This window comes from Nuphar pumila, chromosome 2, assembly GCF_984573655.1.
Source record: "Nuphar pumila chromosome 2, dmNupPumi1.hap1.1, whole genome shotgun sequence".
NCBI lineage: Eukaryota > Viridiplantae > Streptophyta > Magnoliopsida > Nymphaeales > Nymphaeaceae > Nuphar > Nuphar pumila.
In genome coordinates this window covers 143191391-143211488 of record NC_143250.1, presented here as the reverse complement: position 1 = coordinate 143211488, position 20098 = coordinate 143191391, and the positions used below count along the sequence as shown (strand labels likewise).

Sequence of the window (20098 nt, the reverse complement as noted above, 5' to 3'; positions counted from 1 at the left end):
GAGAGTGACACATTTCCATATAGTGAGAAGGGAGTGTCGGCATGGCACTTTCATCCGAAAATTGCCATTTGGTATCCTTTAGGGCAAGTTTGCATTGCGTGGAAAATGGGCAGTTTCTGCAAAAATGCATAAGCTCCTGTGCCATTTCTGCAGGCCCCACAATGCCTGGTAGAAAGCAACTCCCATTTTACACACTGAACCCCGCTTTCCACAGACTCATTTTCCGTGGGTGGGGGTGGGGGGGATTCCGCAGAAGGTGGCCACATGGCAGAGCATCGAACTCTCCCAGACCCCACCACCTGAACCAGGGTTTCAGGTCGATATAAGAAAGAAAAATCACACTCGACATTATGGTTAGAGGGATGCACTGGAAAATCTGTGTGAAGCATGGTGAATTACATGCACCAGGATGATTGCATAATTTCTATAGAACATTAAAAACAGATGAGAAACGCCCCTTGAATAGTTGATGTCTATAATAATTGGCTGAGACATGTGGACAGTAACAAGAGAAGAAAAGCAAGCATTCTTTATGAATGCTGGAAACCAATTTTCTCATCATGACAATTTGTTTTGACAACATTTAGGCCACGTTTGGAAGCAAGAAAAAATCTTATAAGAAAATTTTGCTTAGAGTTTTGGTACGAGAACTTTTCCAAATGAAAATTTTTTCCTTGTGTGTATAATAAGAAAACTCTCCCCTCTATTGGAGGAAGATAAGAAGAAAAGGAACAATCAGACCCCCCTTCCACACACACACACACACACACCTGAAGATGGAGGTGCACCAGAGGAAGATGAAGATGGAAGAAGACAACAGAGTGGCAGCCCAAGGCGAGGGGTTGCTCTAATGCAAAAAAGAAAAGTTTTGATATGAAAACTCTTCCGCCTCCCCTCCCCCAGGTGGAGGAATTTTTCCTATAAAAATCTTTTCTTTCAAAAAATTTCTCTTGTTTAGAAGGGATGAAAAAGTTGCCACACTTTCTTTCCTACTTAATTTTTTGCTACCATTTTCTTGCTTCCAAATGTGCACTTAATAGAAAAATAAATGAAATGAAGAGAACATATTGCATCAAGGGACATGATTAATGATCATGCACAAAAGTGTTGAGGAAGGTGCCCCCATTAACTGTTAGTGGTTCAACCCCTTTAACACGGCACCACAAGCATGATTTTTTTGGTAATTATTTATTAATATCTACCACACAAAAATGTAGGTATTCTCAGTAGCTCTGCACAGATAGCAGTGAGTTCCTAGGATGTATCATCAGAATCTACACTAATCTTTTCAGAGTTCCCATGCATAAGCAAAGCCTCAACATAGCTGAAATAGATGTCAAACAGACATGAACATTCAGAAGAAAATTTGTTAGCATATCCTAAAATCACGGAGGATAAATCACAATTCCAGATGTACAGGTTAAGTCAAATGTGTAAGAATGCCCGTGAAAATAAAGCTAACAAACCCGTTATGGAAAAGTCTAATGCCCAAAAAATACTAGCCCTGCTTCTTACTAACCTGGCACAAAGTCGTTAATCCATTACTTATCAGCATCAGCATCCACGTCAGATAAGATGGCACCTCTTGTTTTGTTACCTCTGCTAAAAAAGAAGACGTTGCACAAGAATTAGGAAGCTATCACCAAAGTCTGAGTAACAATAATCTTATGTTTACCTGTGTACAGTTGGAATTGCTCTGTGCTTCACATTTGAAGACAGGGAAGGTACCTTCTGGCTAAGTTGCTTATCTGAAACCATGAATAGGAGTACCAATGAGCACAGAAGAAGACTGTTCAATGGCATAACCAACCCACACATAAAATTTTCCCCAACAATAACCAGTTATAGTACACCTGCCCAGGTCACCCGAGTGGCAGCGATCCTGGGGAGAAGGTCCTGACCCCTTCGTCCTAGGTTTAACTCCCGCCGGATGTGTGGGTGCCTTTAACTGGTGGGCTCCATAAGGGCTTGGGTGTCAGTGACCCCACCCGAGGATTACCTTGCAGGTGGGTGGGCCCATTAAGTGACCCACCTTTCGGCGAGGGTTCCTCATCATCAAAAAAGAAAAATAGTTATTGTACAAAAGCAAAAAATACAAGATTGTGCCCGTGCCCATATAACATTTTTCTTTCCTGTCTATTGTTACACCCAGAGTCCAAATCAGTCTAATTATTTTCTAGCTGCTTAAGTATACACATTATCATGACTTCATAATGGTGTTATTTAAAAATTAAAATTCATAACATTCCAATACCATCTCAATGGCAGTCATTTTTGTCTTTCGTTTGTGCTAGATGCTATTTAAATAAAAATACACCCAAAGCATCAAAGTCTCAGATGCATAGTATGAAAATGCTTTCTTGTGAACGTTATCTGATAAAATATGATATCTTAAAATTGCTAAAATTACATACTCCAAAGAAATTAAGAGAAAAAGGCCATTCTACGAGAATGATGATGTATCTTTTACCCTAATTATGAAATATTAGCATGCTAAATTCGATATGCCAGACAAGCAAGTTATAACACATTTTTTAACAGCAACTTCCTTTAACAAGCAGATGACTCACCTACAGAAATTTCTGTTTCTGAATTTGCCGGTGCATTCAAACTACTGTGAGAAACAGAATCAGCAGGAGACTTAGAGTCTGGAGCAGTCAACTTGCGTTTCTTTTTACTGGAGGACACAAGTTGATCTTTCAATGAATCATTTTTGTCCTATGGAAAAATGGAAGCCTTAGTTAATTGCGGAATTATTTCTTTTATGCACAGAAGAAATTTACAGTATCCACTGGTGACATGATTAAACTCGGATAAATAAAAATACAACATCTTACGGGAAACAACTACATAATTAATAAGTGCTATATTTGAATCAACAACTAATAACTCATAGCCAAGCTCCATAACAGAAAACTTCCAAAAGTATGAAAAGAAGATCAGCTAGATTCTATAAAGGATAAGTACATGGCAAAAATTTGTTCTCTTTAGATGGAATGGATGTCTCATCAGGTGGAAGGTCCTGAAAGTTGTACATTTACACGCACAATTTATGTGTAAGAAAAGCATGCACACTCACATGTGTGTACTTGCATGTCTCTGTGTGTGTGAGAGAGAGAGAGAGAGGTCTCCTGTACATTAGAGTGCATCGTATAAGTGGTACACTAGCATTTTCCATTACCATGAGGTCCTAGACTCGTAGGAAACCAACAGGGTCACACCACCCATGATAGACAGTAGCATGCTATTGTTTTGCATAAATACAGAACCAGAATAAATAAAGCGCTTTCACATAGCCAAATAATGTTTAAAACCAGCCTAAGTGTTGAAATTAAAGGCAACCATTCAAGCAGGCAAGCCACCATCAACTTCTGGCCAAAGCAAAGCCAAATGTTGGTAGAATGAGTGTTTACCTTCAAGATGGTGCCATCCTCACCAGACCCAGCATTTAAGGCCATACACTCATGTATACATGACCATATGCATATGCATATACATACAGACAGACATTCGTACATATGTCTGTGCATGTATGAACTTGTAAGACTGGTACATCCATCACAAGACATAAGCTCACCTTTTCGGCTGAAAGCATGGTTGTTAATTGAATAGTGCGTCCTTGCTCTGCTGACACAAGAAAGCAAGAAACAAACTTCACTTTAGAAATGCAAATCAACATATCACAGAAGCACGGTTGCAAAAGTTACCAGGACCAAGAAAAAATCAAAAAGAAAAATACAAAAATGCATAACAGAGAGGCTGCAGAATAACAACCATTTTCTGTGAAGAACAAAAGGGCTGCCTCTTGTAAAATTTAGACCAGGAAGGACAAGAAAAAAGTACAGCTATAAGAAAAACTTGATATCATTTGAGGTAAGCAGACCTTCAATAAATGACCTGCTCCTTTATTAATTAAAAAGTTTCTTATCTTGCATTTCAATTTCCCAGTCAGAACATTCTATGCAGATACTATACAGTAGCATTCAGAAACAATCAAACATCTTTTTCTTTTCTTTTTTTAAATAATCAACAAACAAGTATTTTAGTAATAAATACTCTCAATAATCATATGGAGGATAAATGCGGCACTTGCCCATGCAAGGTCTCTGCCGGCTGCCCATATATATCATTCTAGCTTTACGAACTGCTTGTTGCATGACCTTTTGACATTCAGCTACTATACATCCAATGCAATGTTATCTTAACAATTGCTGATCATATGCTGTTAGAGACCAAGATGCAGTGCGTACAATGTACTTTCTACACAGTATCCTAGACCCAGGAAAAACCACACCACATCATCTCTTTGAGCAAAGGCTGGACTAGAGCAAACTGAATATCTGGCAATCTGCAATACTTCTAAAAGTCAAAAAGTGACCATGGAGAACAATGCTATTCTCCAGTGGAATAGAGATGTGCTTCTCCAAAATCAAACAAGCCATCCATATGTAAAGCATGTTGGCAACAAAACTGCCAAATTACTCATGGAATGGGAACCAGATTTCTTTTGCTGGCCCAGATGACTGATTTACTAACAAATGAATAGCTACTTTTTTTGTTCATCTTTTTACAATTTGATCAGAGTACATGTGGATTCCAGATTCCAATATTCATGTTCCTTACCATGTAGCAAAGAGAATGATGCAGAAACTGGTTTGCTATGTAAAATGGGTGCTTCTGCACCCCCAAAGCACCTGTGTCGTGCCCACACCTATATGACATAAACTTAAAAGAGCTTATAATTGTGTAATTATACTATAAATGCATTTTATGGAATACATATACATATATATACACATTACACATACACACACACACACACACACACACACACACACACACGCATGTGCATACATATACATATAGAAATATACATTCATACAGGCACACACACCCACACACATATGTGTGTATATATGTACATATAATATAATATAATATATAGATATAGATATATACCTGCACTCATGCATCCAAGTTTTTTTAAATTGTCATGAATGACAGCTGGCTTCTCATGGAACCCATGACTTGTAGAGTACTTTTTCTTGTAGATGTCCTCCAATTGTTGCCTTAAATTACACCCTTCACCTATCTACTGTCATCCACTGGATTCATCTGATTATTAATAAGTCTTATAACGTTCCAGCTTTTTCTTTATTTTTATTTTAGCAAGCATGCATTTAGACATCTTCTATGCCATCCTTCATAACTTAGCTGATGTTGATATTATTCTATGCTTCTTATTTAGCATGTGGCCTCATTACCTCTTCATGTGTCCAACTTGATTGGAAAAAACAGACTATTAGCCTTTATACCAAGAATGTTGTTTCAGAACATGTTATTTGTCTCATGTTGATGTTTCTTCAATTTGACTCACAGACCCAAGCCTTCTAAAAGGAAAGAATGAAAAACATGTAATTTAACCCATGCTGCTTAAATTTTGGGGAACACAGGCTTGATGCCTTGACCCATACTTTTGTTTGATAAGATCCAACAAGACAGAACTGGAACGTGAATGAGAGGCAAAATGGTGAACCACAAATACAATGGCAAATGTAGTTGATTTACAACAAGAAAAGCATGCAAAAATAACTTTACATACTTTCACACCTCCGGGAAGCCCTCTAATAATCAACTACCAAGTGATGGAATTAAAACAATGGCTGCCAACTAAATTCATATAAATCATAGATAACTAACAATTTGATTGTTACCAATGATATAAATCGACATGTGCTTCGCTCTGCCAGCAAATAAGATGTTCATAACAGTTATCTGGTAACATATTTGGGCAACTTATAATCGGATAGCTTTAAATACTCCCAGCATGAAAGCAAATTCAACTTACTAGCTGAAAGAAAGAATAACCCACAATAAAAGTATTTCTCAACAAATACTCACGAGGAGATTACAAGGACCGAAAGGCTCCTCAAAGAGGGCTCAGACACAAAACCACACAAAATACCCAAAAAAGGGTATACACGAAAAAAGGAGAGGAAAAACTTCATTAAAGTGGAAGAAATCCCAACTAAAAGAATAATTACAAAAGGGAATAGGACCCCATATTCATAGAGGAAGTAGAGAAGCCTTTAAGGGAGTCATTGGGCTCCCAACAGCTCTATTTAGAGCTGGGAGTCCAACGACTCACTTGAGGATGCTTTTTTACTATAGTCAAAAAGCACCTTTTGACTAGTCAAAAAGGTAGAGGCTATGGATGTCCAAAAAATGAAATCTAACCTAATTTCTAGTTAAGTTCTAACTAAGGCTAACTAAAAACTAAGAAAAGAAAAAAAGTACATGCCTATCAGATTACATATTTTAACACTCCCCCTCAAACTTATGGCTGGATAACCGAAAGTTTGTCTAAGAGAAAGTGAAATTTAGGAGCAACGAGAGGTTTGGTAAAGAAATCTGCCAACTGATATTCTGATGAGACATAGGGAAGATTGATGATGTCGCGCAAAAATTTCTCTCGTACATAGTGACAATCCATCTCTATATGCTTGGTAAGTTCGTAGAATATTCGATTGCTGGCAATATAGATAGAGCTCTTGTTGTCACAGCACAAATTTGATGCTCCTGGACTTTCGACTCCCATGTCAAAGAGTAGACGTCGAAGTCAAACTACTTCCATAGTGGTTGTAGTCATTGTCATGTATTCAGCCTTTGTTGATGAGAGAGAGATTTTTAGTTGCTTCTTGCATCGCCATGACACCAAAGATTCTCCCAATAAGACACAAAAACCAGTAGTTGAGTGGTGGTCATTTGGATCACCACCCCAATTTGCATCAATATAAGCAAGAAGTTCTAGGTTAGAGGAAGCAGACAAAAATAGACCTCGAAAAATAGACTTTTTAATATATCTAATAATACGCAAAACTGCTCCCATATGAACAGAAGTTGAGGCATGCTGAAATTGACTAGCTATATGGACAACATGTGTAATGTCAGGTCTTATAATAGAAAGATACGATAGTGCCCCGACGAGTTGTCTATAAGGAGTTGGATTCACAAGTGACTCTCCATCATCAATCTTAATTTTTACATTTACAACTTCGAGAGTGCCAACGTGTCTTTCATCTGAAGTGTCTGACCTGCCAACAATATCCAAGGCAAACTTAGATTGAGTTAACAAATATCCTCTAGATGATATCCTCTAGATGAGTATGCAACTTCTATACCAAGAAAGTATTTCAAAAAAACCAAATCACTCATTTTAAAATGTGCTTTGAGAAACTTTTTAATATTGTAAACTCTCTGTTTATCACTTTCAGTGATGATCATGTCGTCAACATAGAGAAGAAGTATAATAATACCTGCATTAGAATTCTTAACAAATAAAGTTTTGTCAGGAAGACAAGATTTAAAACCAAAATCAATCATGACCTTGCTAAACTTATCATATCAAGCTTTCAGAGCTTGTTTGAAACCATACAAAGCCTTATTCAGGCGAAGAGTTTTCCCTTTAGGGACACTAATTCCTGGTGCGGAATCCATGTACACTTCTTCAGCTAAATTTTCATTCAGAAATGCATTTTTAACATCCATTTGAAAGATATGTCATTTCTTTATGGATGCAAGAGCTATTAAGATTCTAACAATGGTCATTTTAGCTACCGGGGCAAAGGTTTCTTCATAATCTATTCCATATTCTTGGGAATAGCCTTTGGCAACCAACCGAGCCTTGAACCTCTCAAGAGTGCCATCACTCTTGGTTTTAACCTTGTACACTCAGCGACAACCAATAGGTTTTTTGTTGGGTGGAATATCTTAAATGGTCCAAGTGTTTGCTTTTTCTAAGGCTTCTAATTCAACTTTCATAGCTTTGACCCATTCAAGTTGATCTTTAGCTATAGCATAACTAGAAGGTTCTTCATAAGAGTGAATTAAGGCAATGAAAGCTAGATATTTTAGTGAAAAAGACTCGTATGACACAAACTTTTCAGGGATTTTCGAGATCCTAGTGGATTTCCTAGTAGAAGACAGGTTCTTGTTCCTTTGTGTATTTTTCAAGGGCACATGGTCTTTCTAAGTTTCCTCATCTAGAGTATTGAATGGAGTCCTGATTGCTATTAACTGGTTCTGAATCAGTCATCAATTTGATCATCCTTATCAACTTCTCCTTTATTATCCCTTGGAACTAGGTCTAATAAGAAGGAATACTCATCTATTTCGGTAGAGTTTTTGCTTTAAAAAAAACTTTCATTTTCTAAAAAGGATACATTTCTTGAAACGTATAATTTTTTGGTTTTAGGATCGAAACATTTGTAACCTTTTTGATGACTTGTGTATCCTAAAAAAAGCACATGGAATAACACGTGGAGAGAATTTATCATTCTTATCTGTAAATACAAAGCATTTGCACCCAAATACCCTTAATCTAAAATAATCTGGAGTTTGTTTATAAAGCTTTTCACTGGGAGAAATATTGTTTATCGAGGATGAGGGCATTCTATTAATAAGATATACAATAGTTAAAATAGCTTCGGCCCAAAAAACTTTGGGAACTTGATGTGTAACAAGTAATGTCCTTGTTGTTTCTACAATGTGCCTGTGTTTTCTTTCAGCTAACTCATTCTATTGAGGGTTATAGGGGCAAGATTTTTTATGTGAAATCCCATATGAATTCAAATATTCTTTAAATTCTTTTGATAAGAATTCCCCCCCTGAATCAGTGTGAAATATTGAAATATCATTCTTAAATTGATTTTTGACCGTATTGTGAAATATTTGAAAAAACAAAAATACTTTGAACTTATGTTTAAGAAAATAAATCCAAGTATGTCGTGTAAAGTCATCTACAAAGATCACATAATACAAAAAACTACCTTTTGATATAATCGGTGCAAGACCCCAAACATCAGAATGTATCAACTCAAGTGGTCGTGTAGAAATAAAAGTTCTTTCCTGAAAAGGTAGACTTTTCATTTTTCTAAGAATACATTTTTCACATGTAAAAGTTTCAAAATTACAAAAAAAAAATCATGTTTGGAAAAAATTTAAACTTGGACATACAAGGATGACCAAACCTTTGGTGGAAAAGATCCAAGCCTAATTTTTGAACATTGCAACATAGTGTATTCTTGGGTATTTTCAAAAAATCCATATATTATAAGCCTCCTTCTCTATGGCCTTCCCCAATCAGCTTCCCTGACTGATGATCTTGTACACGACAATCACGAGAAGAGAATGAAACATTACACCCATGGTCAGTTAATTGAGAAACAGATAAAAGATTTAAATTAAGTTTAGGAATATATCTAATTTTTGGAACACAAAAACCTTTTGAGTTTTGAGAAATATTTTCAAAATTCCCTATTCCTTTTATCTCAAGAGGCATTCCATCTTCAATAAAAACACTTGATCCACTTGAATTATAACATTGTGATAGTAATTTTATGTTTGGTGTCATATGAAATGAAGTACCTGAGTCAAGAAGCCAAAGAGATTTACCGGGATCGTAAACGTCGGAAACAGCCGTTCCGGCAGAGGAAGAAGCTCCTTTGAGAAGTGGTTGCAGTGCCTCCACCAATTGAGTTAGAGACATGTTTTCAATAGATGTCTCACTTGATTCCTCTGAAGATTCGACTGAAGCTACCTTCTTTTCGTAAGGCCTTTTTAGCTTTGGACAGTAAATCTTGACATGTCCCGGTTTACAACAATAATAGCAAATGACTTTTCTTTTTTCAAAGTCGTTTCCTTGTCTTTCATCATTTGTCCTCCCAACATGTGGAGGTTTATATGAGCAAATATGATTTCCTGGTCTAGATACGACTAAAATTGTATCGTCATCACTTTTGGAGACTCTTTTCTTGAGTCTATTCTCTTCCATACTTTTCTTCAATTGTGTCTTCAATGGAGGGAACTTTTTCCCAATGTAGAAGAGCGGATTTGGTTGATTCAAATTCTGAACTCAACCCATTAATAAATTAAAATAAATGCTCCGCATTTACTTGATTTTGGCGAAGCTCAATGTCTTGTGGACAATGCCACTTTGGTTCAAGGAGAGCTAATTTTTTTCATAGCTCGGACAAGCTATTGTAGTATTCTCTAATACTTTTATTTTCTTGAACCATATTGCGGACCTTTTCTTGAAGATTACATATGTGGGCAATATCTTTAAGAGAGTACATTCTCTTGAGATAATCTCAAGCATCATTGGCAAGTTCAAATTTTGCAAGACTTGAACACTTCTTTATATCAAGACTAGATATAAGCCAAGACATGATTTTGGTGTGGTCCATTCTCCATTCTTTCCACTTTTTCTCATATGTGGAGATGGCTTTGGCTTTTTCTACCTCTGAAAGAGGTACTTTTCTTCCTCGTTCTTTGGTGAGAATTAATTTAGGTTCCTCATCGGTTCCATCCACTAATCCCTATAAACCTTTTCCCCAAATAAGGTGCTTCATGATAGAAGCCCATGTTACATAATTTGAATCGTTGAGTTTTATGGGCTTAATGGTGACATTATCATTGTAATCCATTTTACAAACTTGAGAAGGAAAAAATAAATGAGTAAAAGAGAAGAATACTCTACCACAAAGAGCAAGAATAAGTAGCCCTCCAAGCTTTCAAGGTTACACATGACCACTCCTTCAAAGAGGCTTCACTCTCGTGAAGAAAACTTGAATGGCACATTTCCCAATGCACGAAAAGAATTTGTATTGATTGCTTCAACCTCGCTTTGATACCATGAAAGAAAAAATAACCCACAATAAAAGTATTTCTCAACAAATACTCACAAGGAGATTACAAGGACCAAAAGGCTCCTCAAAGAGGGTTCAAACACAAAACCACACAAAATACCCAAAAAAGGGTATACACGAAAAAAAGGAGAGGAAAAACTTCATTAAAGTGGGAGAAATCCCAACTAAAAGAATAACTACAAAGGGAAATAGGACCCCATATTTATAGAGGAAGTAGAGAAGCCTTTAAGGGAGTCATTGGGCTCCCAACGGCTCTATTTAGAGTTGTTGGGAGTCCAACGACTCTCTTGAGGAGTGCTTTTTGACTAGTCAAAAAGGTAGAGGCTATGGATGTCCAAAAAATGAAATCTAACCTAATTTCTAGTTAAGTTCTAACTAAGGCTAACTAAAAACTAACTAAAAAAAAGTACATGCCTATGAGATTACATATGAGATTACATATTTTAACACTAGCAACATAACAAGAAACTTAAATTGTTGTAATAAAACAAAAGGCCCTTGCAGCCATACAAGATTGAAAGCCTAGAAGAGATGACCAGTAGATATTATATTTTCAGACAAATTTTAACAACCTCTAGCAACATCGCTGCATTTTCTCTTATAGCCTCTGTACAGCTCCACTCCAATATTTGAAATAGCATCCTTGGCAGATGACTCAGAGAGCCTTTCAAGAGATACAGATATCCGAGGCATTCCTTTAGATACCTGGGCTGTTAGCTTTGCAAATGTGGCACCTGAATGGTACAAATGCACAATGAAAAAACATCAGATGGAACCTGAATGGTACAAATGAACAAAGAAAACGACCAATGCCATTTATTCATGCATTGTGAAGTAGATAAGTGCATGAACGTTGGTTAATCTAACTTACAGATGTGTAGGTCTGATTTTGGCCCTAAGCAACATAAAGATGTCTATTAAAGGAACCACATTAGAAGAAGAAAGCAGTCTGAATCCAAATAAGTTTAGCCAAAACCAATAACTTATGGGTTATGAACTTATGAACAATCAATTTGGAAAAAAAAACAGTTCTCAGCCTTTCATTTTTCATCTATCCAATTCTGTGAGAAATTAGCAAACATGTTCACTGCAAGTCTCGTTAAGAGAGTAACAGAGTTCCACCACCAATCACAAATACAGCAAAAACAAAAAGCTGCTTAGTGCTACTCTCAAGCAATTTGCAAAAGAATGACAACCATCAGGCAATGCTTCAAAAGGATAATCCTAGTGAACCAAAGCTGGTTTTATAGATATATATCTACAACTGTAAATATAGAACAGATTGCACTGCAAACATTAGCAACTTATTATCAGTTTTCTCATCCGGTGATCAATTGTAGCTTCAGTCAATTGATGAACAAATAGTAAAAAAGTGAAGTTAATCCTGAAACAGTTGGTTATTCCAAGGTAGTAAGTATTGTATCGTTACCCATATCGGTCGGGCCCAAAGTAACACCATATCGTATCGTAAACGTATCGTAAATTTCTAATAAAAATTTCCAAAAAATCAGAAAAAATAGCAAAAATTTTAAATCGTAAATTTTTAATAAAAATTTCCAAAAAATCAGAAAAAATAGCGAAAATTTTTAAAAAATCATATCATATGAAACACTGATGAATTGCACAAAATACAACCATAAAATCACATATGAAGCATTTATGTCTCTATGAGCTGCATAAAACATCATCAAACATCAACCATCTCACAAGAACAATGCAAAATATTCAATATCTTGCAATTAAGAACCTACCACAAGACTCATACTTTATCAATTGTTGAATAGAATGGAATGAAATAGCAACGGTTCCGCAGAACATAGTTCTTGTTGTTTCGTCGCATGCCCCAAACGGGTAACAATTATTACCCCAATTATGAATCGTCGTAATTGACTGGGCAAATAAAGGAGATGTATGACATGAATAGGACAAAAGGGGATCTTAGGAAAAATATTACATAAACAAAAATATTATGAAAATATTTACACTCGATTTTCACTAATTACTTGAGTGCCCTATTGCCATGCAGGATCATCTTTGTTGGAGGAGTGTGGAGCCTGATTTCTACATTGACATAAATTTTTTATTTTCACAGATCCAACTTCGCGGCAAGTTGGCAGGGGGTGTAGGGGGTCAGCGACCCCGAGACAAATTTTTTTTGGAGAGTAGCTTTGTAATTGTACTCATAATAAAGATCTTTTACCTTAACCTATTTTCTTGAGTGAGAAAATGGTGAAAATGTATTTTTTTTACCTTAACCCACTTCTTTGGGTGAAAAAACTGTGAAAATGCACTTCTAATGGCCTCTAGACAAATGGGGAAGTCAGCCCTCAAAACGTATCTAAAACCCAAAATGAAAAAAAATAACTTTCGGCTTTTTTAAAGTGCGCTGAAGGTATATCGTACGATACACCTTGTATCGTAAGATATGACACGATATAGGAGTGTATCGTATGATACACACTTGTATCGCAATACGAGTCTGTATCGTAACACAAAACCCAAAAGTAACGATATATATCATACCATATTGTATGATATAGTACAATATTTACAACACTGGGTTATTCCCTTGATATCAGGAAGAATACTAAAGAAACATACAATTGTAAGCAAACTAAGCACGCCATGCAGGCTCTAGTCCATCTAAAAGACTAAAACAGAGCAAGCCCTGATTGCCTATTAGCATCTTCGGTCTCCACCACATGTTTTCCCATGTCAATGTTCAACAGGCAAGAGACACGAGATGGGAGCATATTTAGCCAGGTTTTATAACTATTGAAAAAACAGTTGATTATCAATGCCATTTAGCCTGATAAATCACCTTTTAATTAATTAACTAACAACATAGATGTAAAGGTTAATGCATCCTCACTGTTGGTACAATTAATATCCATCAAACAGAATTACTGTTCTCTTACACCATGAGGATTCACTGGTACAGGAAGAGAGTACAACTCTGAGACAAGCAATACAACACAATTTATCTGAGATTTAGGACACATAAACAAAGGTAATGTGTGTTTTTGTTACTTCATCTCAGATCAATTACACATGGAATTAATTTTGCATTTTTGTATGAGGATCTGATATGGAATGAAATACAGCACTGACACAAGTGGCAATTTTTTTTAACAAGAATACAAGTACACATACATAGATACACACAATAAACAAGTGAACAAGATTCAGTAATAGGATCACGCAATCAATCATAGTTGTTTTACAAAGCAGAAAAGGGCAAACATAATTATCAGATATAGTGGCTGGCTTTGCTTTTATATCTTCAACTCAGTGAAAGGTAATGTTTGTATCAAAAGAATGATACAGACAGATATTATAAAATACGTGTCAACCAGCCTTCCACTGTGCCATAGTGTGTCATATCACATATGTTAAGTGCTGAGGTGTCGAACTATTCAGCTCCAGTAAGTAGGCCAAATTGGAGTGTCCTGGTGAAATAGTTTTGCCTTAGTGGATCTGATAATTGTGTCGGAAGTTGCAGCTGCAACAAGTTGCTAAAGAGTGATAAACACTTAACGCTCGATAATCTCAGTTACATCCTATCATTTCATATGCAATTCATTCCATCATTAATGCAAAAGTAACAGCTTCCCTTTTACTAGAAGGGGAGCTACCTCAAAGTGTTTCCATATCCCAATACCTCATTACTTCCAACAGTCAGAGTTCTTTCGTATTCAGCATGGAGAACTACAACCATTTATGATGTGATTCAAGAGATCAGCTTCCAGTCCAGAGAAAATGAGAGACTCCAATCAGATTGGTTATTTCTTTTTAAGTGTGAATCATATGCAACGACATGGTTCTATCAACAGGAAAAAAAAAGTAATGAAGAAGGGAGTCACCATAATCACCAACTGATTTTGGAGGCCCTTCCAGCACAAGCTTAACATTAGTTGATGATACAGATTTCACAAGATAATCGAGAAAGTCTAGCCAGGAACCACCAACTCCAACATCATCCTTCTGCATGGCAGGGAATACAATAGCATTTCATTAGATTTTGGAACCAGCAATCAAAAAGGGGAAAAAAACTTAAATAACCAAGTCAATGAATGGTGACTGAGCCAGAACAGTAGAATTATATTACGCTTATTCCAATAGTCTATGAAAAACCTTTTTTCTTGAAGGGAAGGCTTGTGCAAATAATGGTTAATGAACACTTTATACTGATAGATGCATGATCGGCCACAAAGTCCAAATGTTAGACCAATCTTCAGCAAAGTGGTGCTTATATAGATAATCACTATAATGCAAGTGCCATAAAGTTATACAGGAACATGTTCCTAAATAATTAGAAGATATCTGGGCATCAAAGTCCCAACTTTAATATAATAAGAAAAATCAAATGCACCAAGGAGTGTATGCATGATTATCAGCAGAAAGAAAATAACAGTAAGGTTTATGAATTTTTTTATTAATCCTATCCAAGAAAAATTAAATGAAGTTGAATACATCCCCAGAGCTTCTGTAGAAATTTTTTATCTTTCAAAGCAAACATAAAGTACAATTGGAAAAAAATAATCATTAACATGTCCAAAAGATAGTGTACAAGGCCATAGCAACTTTCAGTTCATTCCACTAATAATATGATTGCTCTAGGAGACTCATATTCCGAGTATATAAATTATCATATCATGCAAAGAAAAATTATAGAAAGACTTCAAAAAATTTAGTTAAGATAGAGAACCAAAAGGATGAGACCTTTACAGTAATAGTAATTGTAAGAAAACTATATAAAGATTTCTAGTATTTAGATAAGATATAGCACCAAAAGTGAGAGGTCATTATGGTAATGGTATATGCAACTGCAACTGTTTTTTTTTTATATAGCTAAATACAACGCAAACAACAACCTGTTACAGGATGAAAAAGATACCAAAATGGTGGCTATGATGGCCAAATATAATTTAAAAACGAATTTGGTCTTACAGCCTTTACTTCACAAAAAGATATCATTCTTTATGCAACAGAACCGACAGATACCAATTCATCAACTTGATGGAGTGCGAAAGAAATTCCTCGGATACAATCCTTGCCCATCTAGAGGCCATTTGGATCACCATACTTTGACCAGGACAACATTTTATGCCTAAAAAAGTATGTTTCACATTAAAAACTCTCATAACAACTGCAAATGCCTAAGATTTTTTAAAAATGGCATCATGGTATCAATGCTTCTGAACTAAGACCATCCCTCCATAGAAACAATGAAGGAATTCACATCTAATAACATGGTAATAGTTTCACATAAGGGTGTGAATTGAAAAGGGTAAACATATTAGGGAAAAAAAAAAACATCATTTCCAATATGTTTAATCCACCTCGTCCATTTGGAGTTTGATGACCCAAGATTGGTCACTGGTGCAACCTGGAATCATCCCTTGGATAATTGAGCTAGCTTCATGGTTATCAAAAGACAGAGAAATGCAACCATCATTATCAAGAAAAACTAATTAGGAACATTTGCCTAAAGTAAAATCTATGAAAAATTTGCCACAATAACTGCTAAAAAAATTATTTAAAAAAAAAAGAGAGAAAGGAGGGACGGAAAAAGAAGTTCGCCCACCAAGTCCTCAAGTTGGTGTACAGTCTGGATTGCCTGGAATGTGTTAGAGTGGAAATCTGTTGCCTGTATGCATAGTCTTGAGGCATCCAATGAATGAATGTAGAAAATGTGCTTCCGTAAAGGAGTCGAGCTCGCGTTCGACCATTCGGGCTCGCATTCTCCAAAGATAGCCACAAACCCCTCAAAGTTCTTCGCCATGAAAACCGCACAAAGCAGAGTCTCACACCACGAAGTCAATCGAAGCACACCCACATTTCCAACATGCCTGTGCCCAAGTAAAATGTGTGTGTCAAAGTGAAACAACCAATCTACACCATGGTACAGACTACAGACACCAGCAAACAGAACCAAAAAATGTAAACAGTGTAATTCTGATCGAGCTATCCTCTCTATGTGTGCCAAAGTGAAAGTGAAGTACCATCAACGCTACTATAATGCCTAAAACACAAACCGAAACTTACAAAAACGTTGATTAACAGATTCAAAATCAACCATGTTACGCCAATAGACATCATAAAAGCTATCTATCTCATACATCAACCCAAGAAGTAAGCAAATAGAAAAGATGGTGCGCACACAATATTGAGCATAGGCTTGTTGAATTACGTTCTCGAGCATCGGGAAGATTAAAGAACACGTTAAGACCCATTTACAAACCACAGAAATTACTTGGGTAGGAAGATTTACATGAATTCTCATGATCGGCATTCTTGAAGTTGAAACGCCATCGAGAGAGACCCTTTCCCTATTCCAAGACAGGAAATTACGTTCAGAACCTGAATTAAAACCAATAAGAGGGTGTGGGAGGGAGACTTTTGTGGAGTGTATAGGAACACAATAAAGGTGGTGAGTTGCCCCAGGAGGGCTTTTTGTCATTTTTAGGAGTTTTTGCAAAACAAGCCCTATCTTAATGAAAATTTTCAAAATAGTCTTCGACTTTTAACATTTTGCAAATTGGCTCCCAACTTTTGCACCGTTAGTGCAAAATAGTCCTTCGGTTAGGTTGCCGTGAAGCTAACCACCATTAGGTGTTGAGCATGGTTATATATTAATAAAAACAACTATTATAGCCTATGGAATGTGTTAACCCTCTTTACAAATCAGTCCATACTTTATTTGTTTTTTGCAAATTGGTTTCAATGAGAGTATAGTTTTTTTTTAATTTTTTGAAAGGCAAGCTGGGGTTAGGCAGACCCCTACCAGCCCTATGTGGCAGAGGGATTCGAACCTGGGCCTTCAGCTTGGCACAGGACCCAGCTTACCACATGGGATATCACATGAGAGTATAGTTATTTTATTCACTTTTTACAAATTAATCCTTCTTATTTGGTTTTTGTAAAACGGTCTTCTCGTGAAGGTAGAGATGTCAATTTGCCTGCGCTTGAGTGTGTTTGGGTTAGGGGAAGTCAATGGAACTAGAATCCAGTTCCACTAAATTCCTCACTGTGGCTTGAAAGTGGCTGAAGGATTTGGCAGAATTGGATTCCTATATTCCATTTAAATTTCCTGAATCCAAACACACATAAATGGAACTTTCTCTAAATAAATATTCTGAAATCATACCTTAACCCGATTCATATAAGCTTGGGTTTGAGCCCAAGTTTTTGAACAGTTCAAAGTCAACCAACTTATACACATAGTCTCAAGCTTGGTTGGCTAGGATTGAGGGAAGCTTGAGTTGGGTCATTCAATGCAAACCAAACCAAGGTCTTGGCTGTTCTTATGAAAATCACAAATGAGTTATAATATGGATCTTTGAATACATTTGCAGTCTCTTTCCTTTGGGATTGTTTGACATGAGTTTTTTTTTTTTATGATAACTGAGGAAAACTACTTCGTTCACATAGGAGCTAATTCGCGTAAAGATACCATTTCTTGATTGCCCAATAGAGAGTACACATAGCTTCAACATCGCGAACAAGAGATGTACAATCTTGGGCTTCGAACTCGTGATGTCCTTTCAATCTTGGGCTTTGAACTCGCAAAACTACCTGGGTAGTTTAAGAGGGAAGATCAGCTGCAATGTGATTGCACACTTTTAGCATGCTGCTGCACCTAATCACCAATCATCTTTTGTGGATTCACAAGGATTATTACAGCATTGGGTTTATCCCACTCAACTTACCTATCCAAAACAAGAAAAAGAAAAAACAGTGACTTGCCTCCGGATCAAGCACAACATGTTACTATTTTCATGTATTAAAGTCGTTTCCAACATAAAGTTTTGCATTATTTTTATATCATCCTCGTCTTGAGAACTTTCACTATTCTTATGGTACATTGTACTATTAAGACCACAGTAAATAAATCATGTTAAACACATTTGGTGTCTAGATCCACAAACAAGATAGTGGAATGGTATCCTAATTCTAAACCACAATCTTTCTCATTCATCGTGTGTTGTATTCTTTCACCGTTTAGTTTGGTCGTCGCTTTGCTTTAAAGAAAACTTCAGTTAGCCACCAACCTTTTGCCCTTAATTCAAAAAATGCACGTTATGTTTCTGAATTTTCTGATACAGGCCACAAGTTTTTTAAAAACTGCCAAATAAAGACCTCAAGTTAACAACCATCATCTTCGAAAATAGGATTCTTTTAGTTTCTCATTTTTTTTTAAGTTAAAATTACTTATTTGCCCTTACAGGAAAGAAAAAGGGCACTGTTATGCCCTCACAACAATTTCCAAAGGAGATATGATGATGTACGAATCATTGTCAATCGACAAAAAGGACGCTTTATGTATAGATTACCCTCACAGGAAAGAAAAAGGACAATGTTGTAAGAATCATTGTGAATGTGATTATGTGTAGCAGCACGCTAAAAGTGTACAATCACATTGCAGCTGATCCTTCCTCTTAAACCTCTCTTGTAGAATCTGACAATTTTTTGAAAATTTTGAGCAGAAATAAATATCGAATGTAGGGGATATTTTTGATAACTTATATTGTGATTTTTAAATACACGGTTGTAACCACATCTAAATTTTGAAAAGAACAAACGTGATTCTAGGCTAAAATGGTTATTTTGTAAAAATATAGCGAAGATATTTATGACCGAGGATCATAGTTATTGAATGACACAGTTAACCTTTTTTGGGGCATGGATGTCCTTTTTATTCTTTAATAAGGCATTATGGGTAAATTAAATTCAATTAGTATTTCATGGATATAATTGAATTTAGTTACACTAACTAAGTTGGATTTAGTTAATGTACCCAGTTCCCTACCACCCTTCTCAACCTAGTTCTGTAACCATCTGCCGAGCTCACTTCAGCTGCACCGACCTCCTTGCACTCGACCATAGCCTTGTTCGACCCTCCACATGCCTCTGCATAGGCTTGCATCCAGCATGCTCCTTTGTGCACCAACCTCCCTACCGAGCTCACGGGTCCAGGCTGACCAGCTCGGCACCTGGTCCAGACCAAGCTTTATCGGAGCCACATGCGTTTGAACCAAACCCAGTTCAGTTTGAAGGAGTCTGGCTTGACCCCCACTTCTTTGCTGTGCCAAGCCACTGACCCATTTTCATTTTAGTTGCTGACTTGGTGCGCTCCTCCATCAGACCCGATTGCCCTATAACCGGTTCCTTTGAGCCACTCGGTCTGGTTTGGTCGTTATCATCGCCACCTCAACATGATCAGGTTCCACCGCAATCTGCAACACATCTTACTTAATCTTCACGTGTTAAAGATTTATTTTGGAGTAAAAATTCTCCTAGGACTTTTAAAAAAAAATCATCTCTTATCAACACACTTTACAAGGTAGGTTATTGTCGCCAAATGCTCATAGATTTTGAATGTTTGAATA

General features: G+C 36.5%; 1 protein-coding gene across 2 annotated transcripts; it reads right to left on the bottom strand.

Annotated features, from left to right (window-relative positions):
- Nucleotides 1-1187: 1187 nt before the first annotated feature.
- On the bottom strand, nucleotides 1188-17076 carry LOC149847416 (uncharacterized). 2 transcript variants are annotated; one of them, XM_089998413.1, is made up of 9 exons: nucleotides 16981-17076; nucleotides 16294-16558; nucleotides 14570-14690; nucleotides 11279-11440; nucleotides 3578-3624; nucleotides 2571-2718; nucleotides 1676-1748; nucleotides 1520-1602; nucleotides 1188-1324 (listed from the first exon to the last, which is right to left on the bottom strand). In XM_089998413.1, coding segments are annotated over exons 1-8 (879 nt in total). In that variant the 5' UTR covers nucleotides 16983-17076; the 3' UTR covers nucleotides 1188-1324; nucleotides 1520-1541. The 2 variants fall into 2 exon arrangements, with proteins under 2 accessions (XP_089854539.1, XP_089854540.1); XM_089998414.1 differs by having other exon boundaries at nucleotides 1520-1599.
- Between the last annotated feature and the right edge of the window lie 3022 nt (nucleotides 17077-20098).

Bases quoted from the DNA above. Each gene is read 5' to 3' on its own strand.
- LOC149847416 (XM_089998413.1), bottom strand. The intron at 14,691-16,293 runs GTGGGCGAACTT...CCTGCCATGCAG, and splicing joins TACACCAACTTGAGGACTTG to AAGGATGATGTTGGAGTTGG. The intron at 1,603-1,675 runs GTAAACATAAGA...CTTCTTTTTTAG, and splicing joins GCAATTCCAACTGTACACAG to CAGAGGTAACAAAACAAGAG.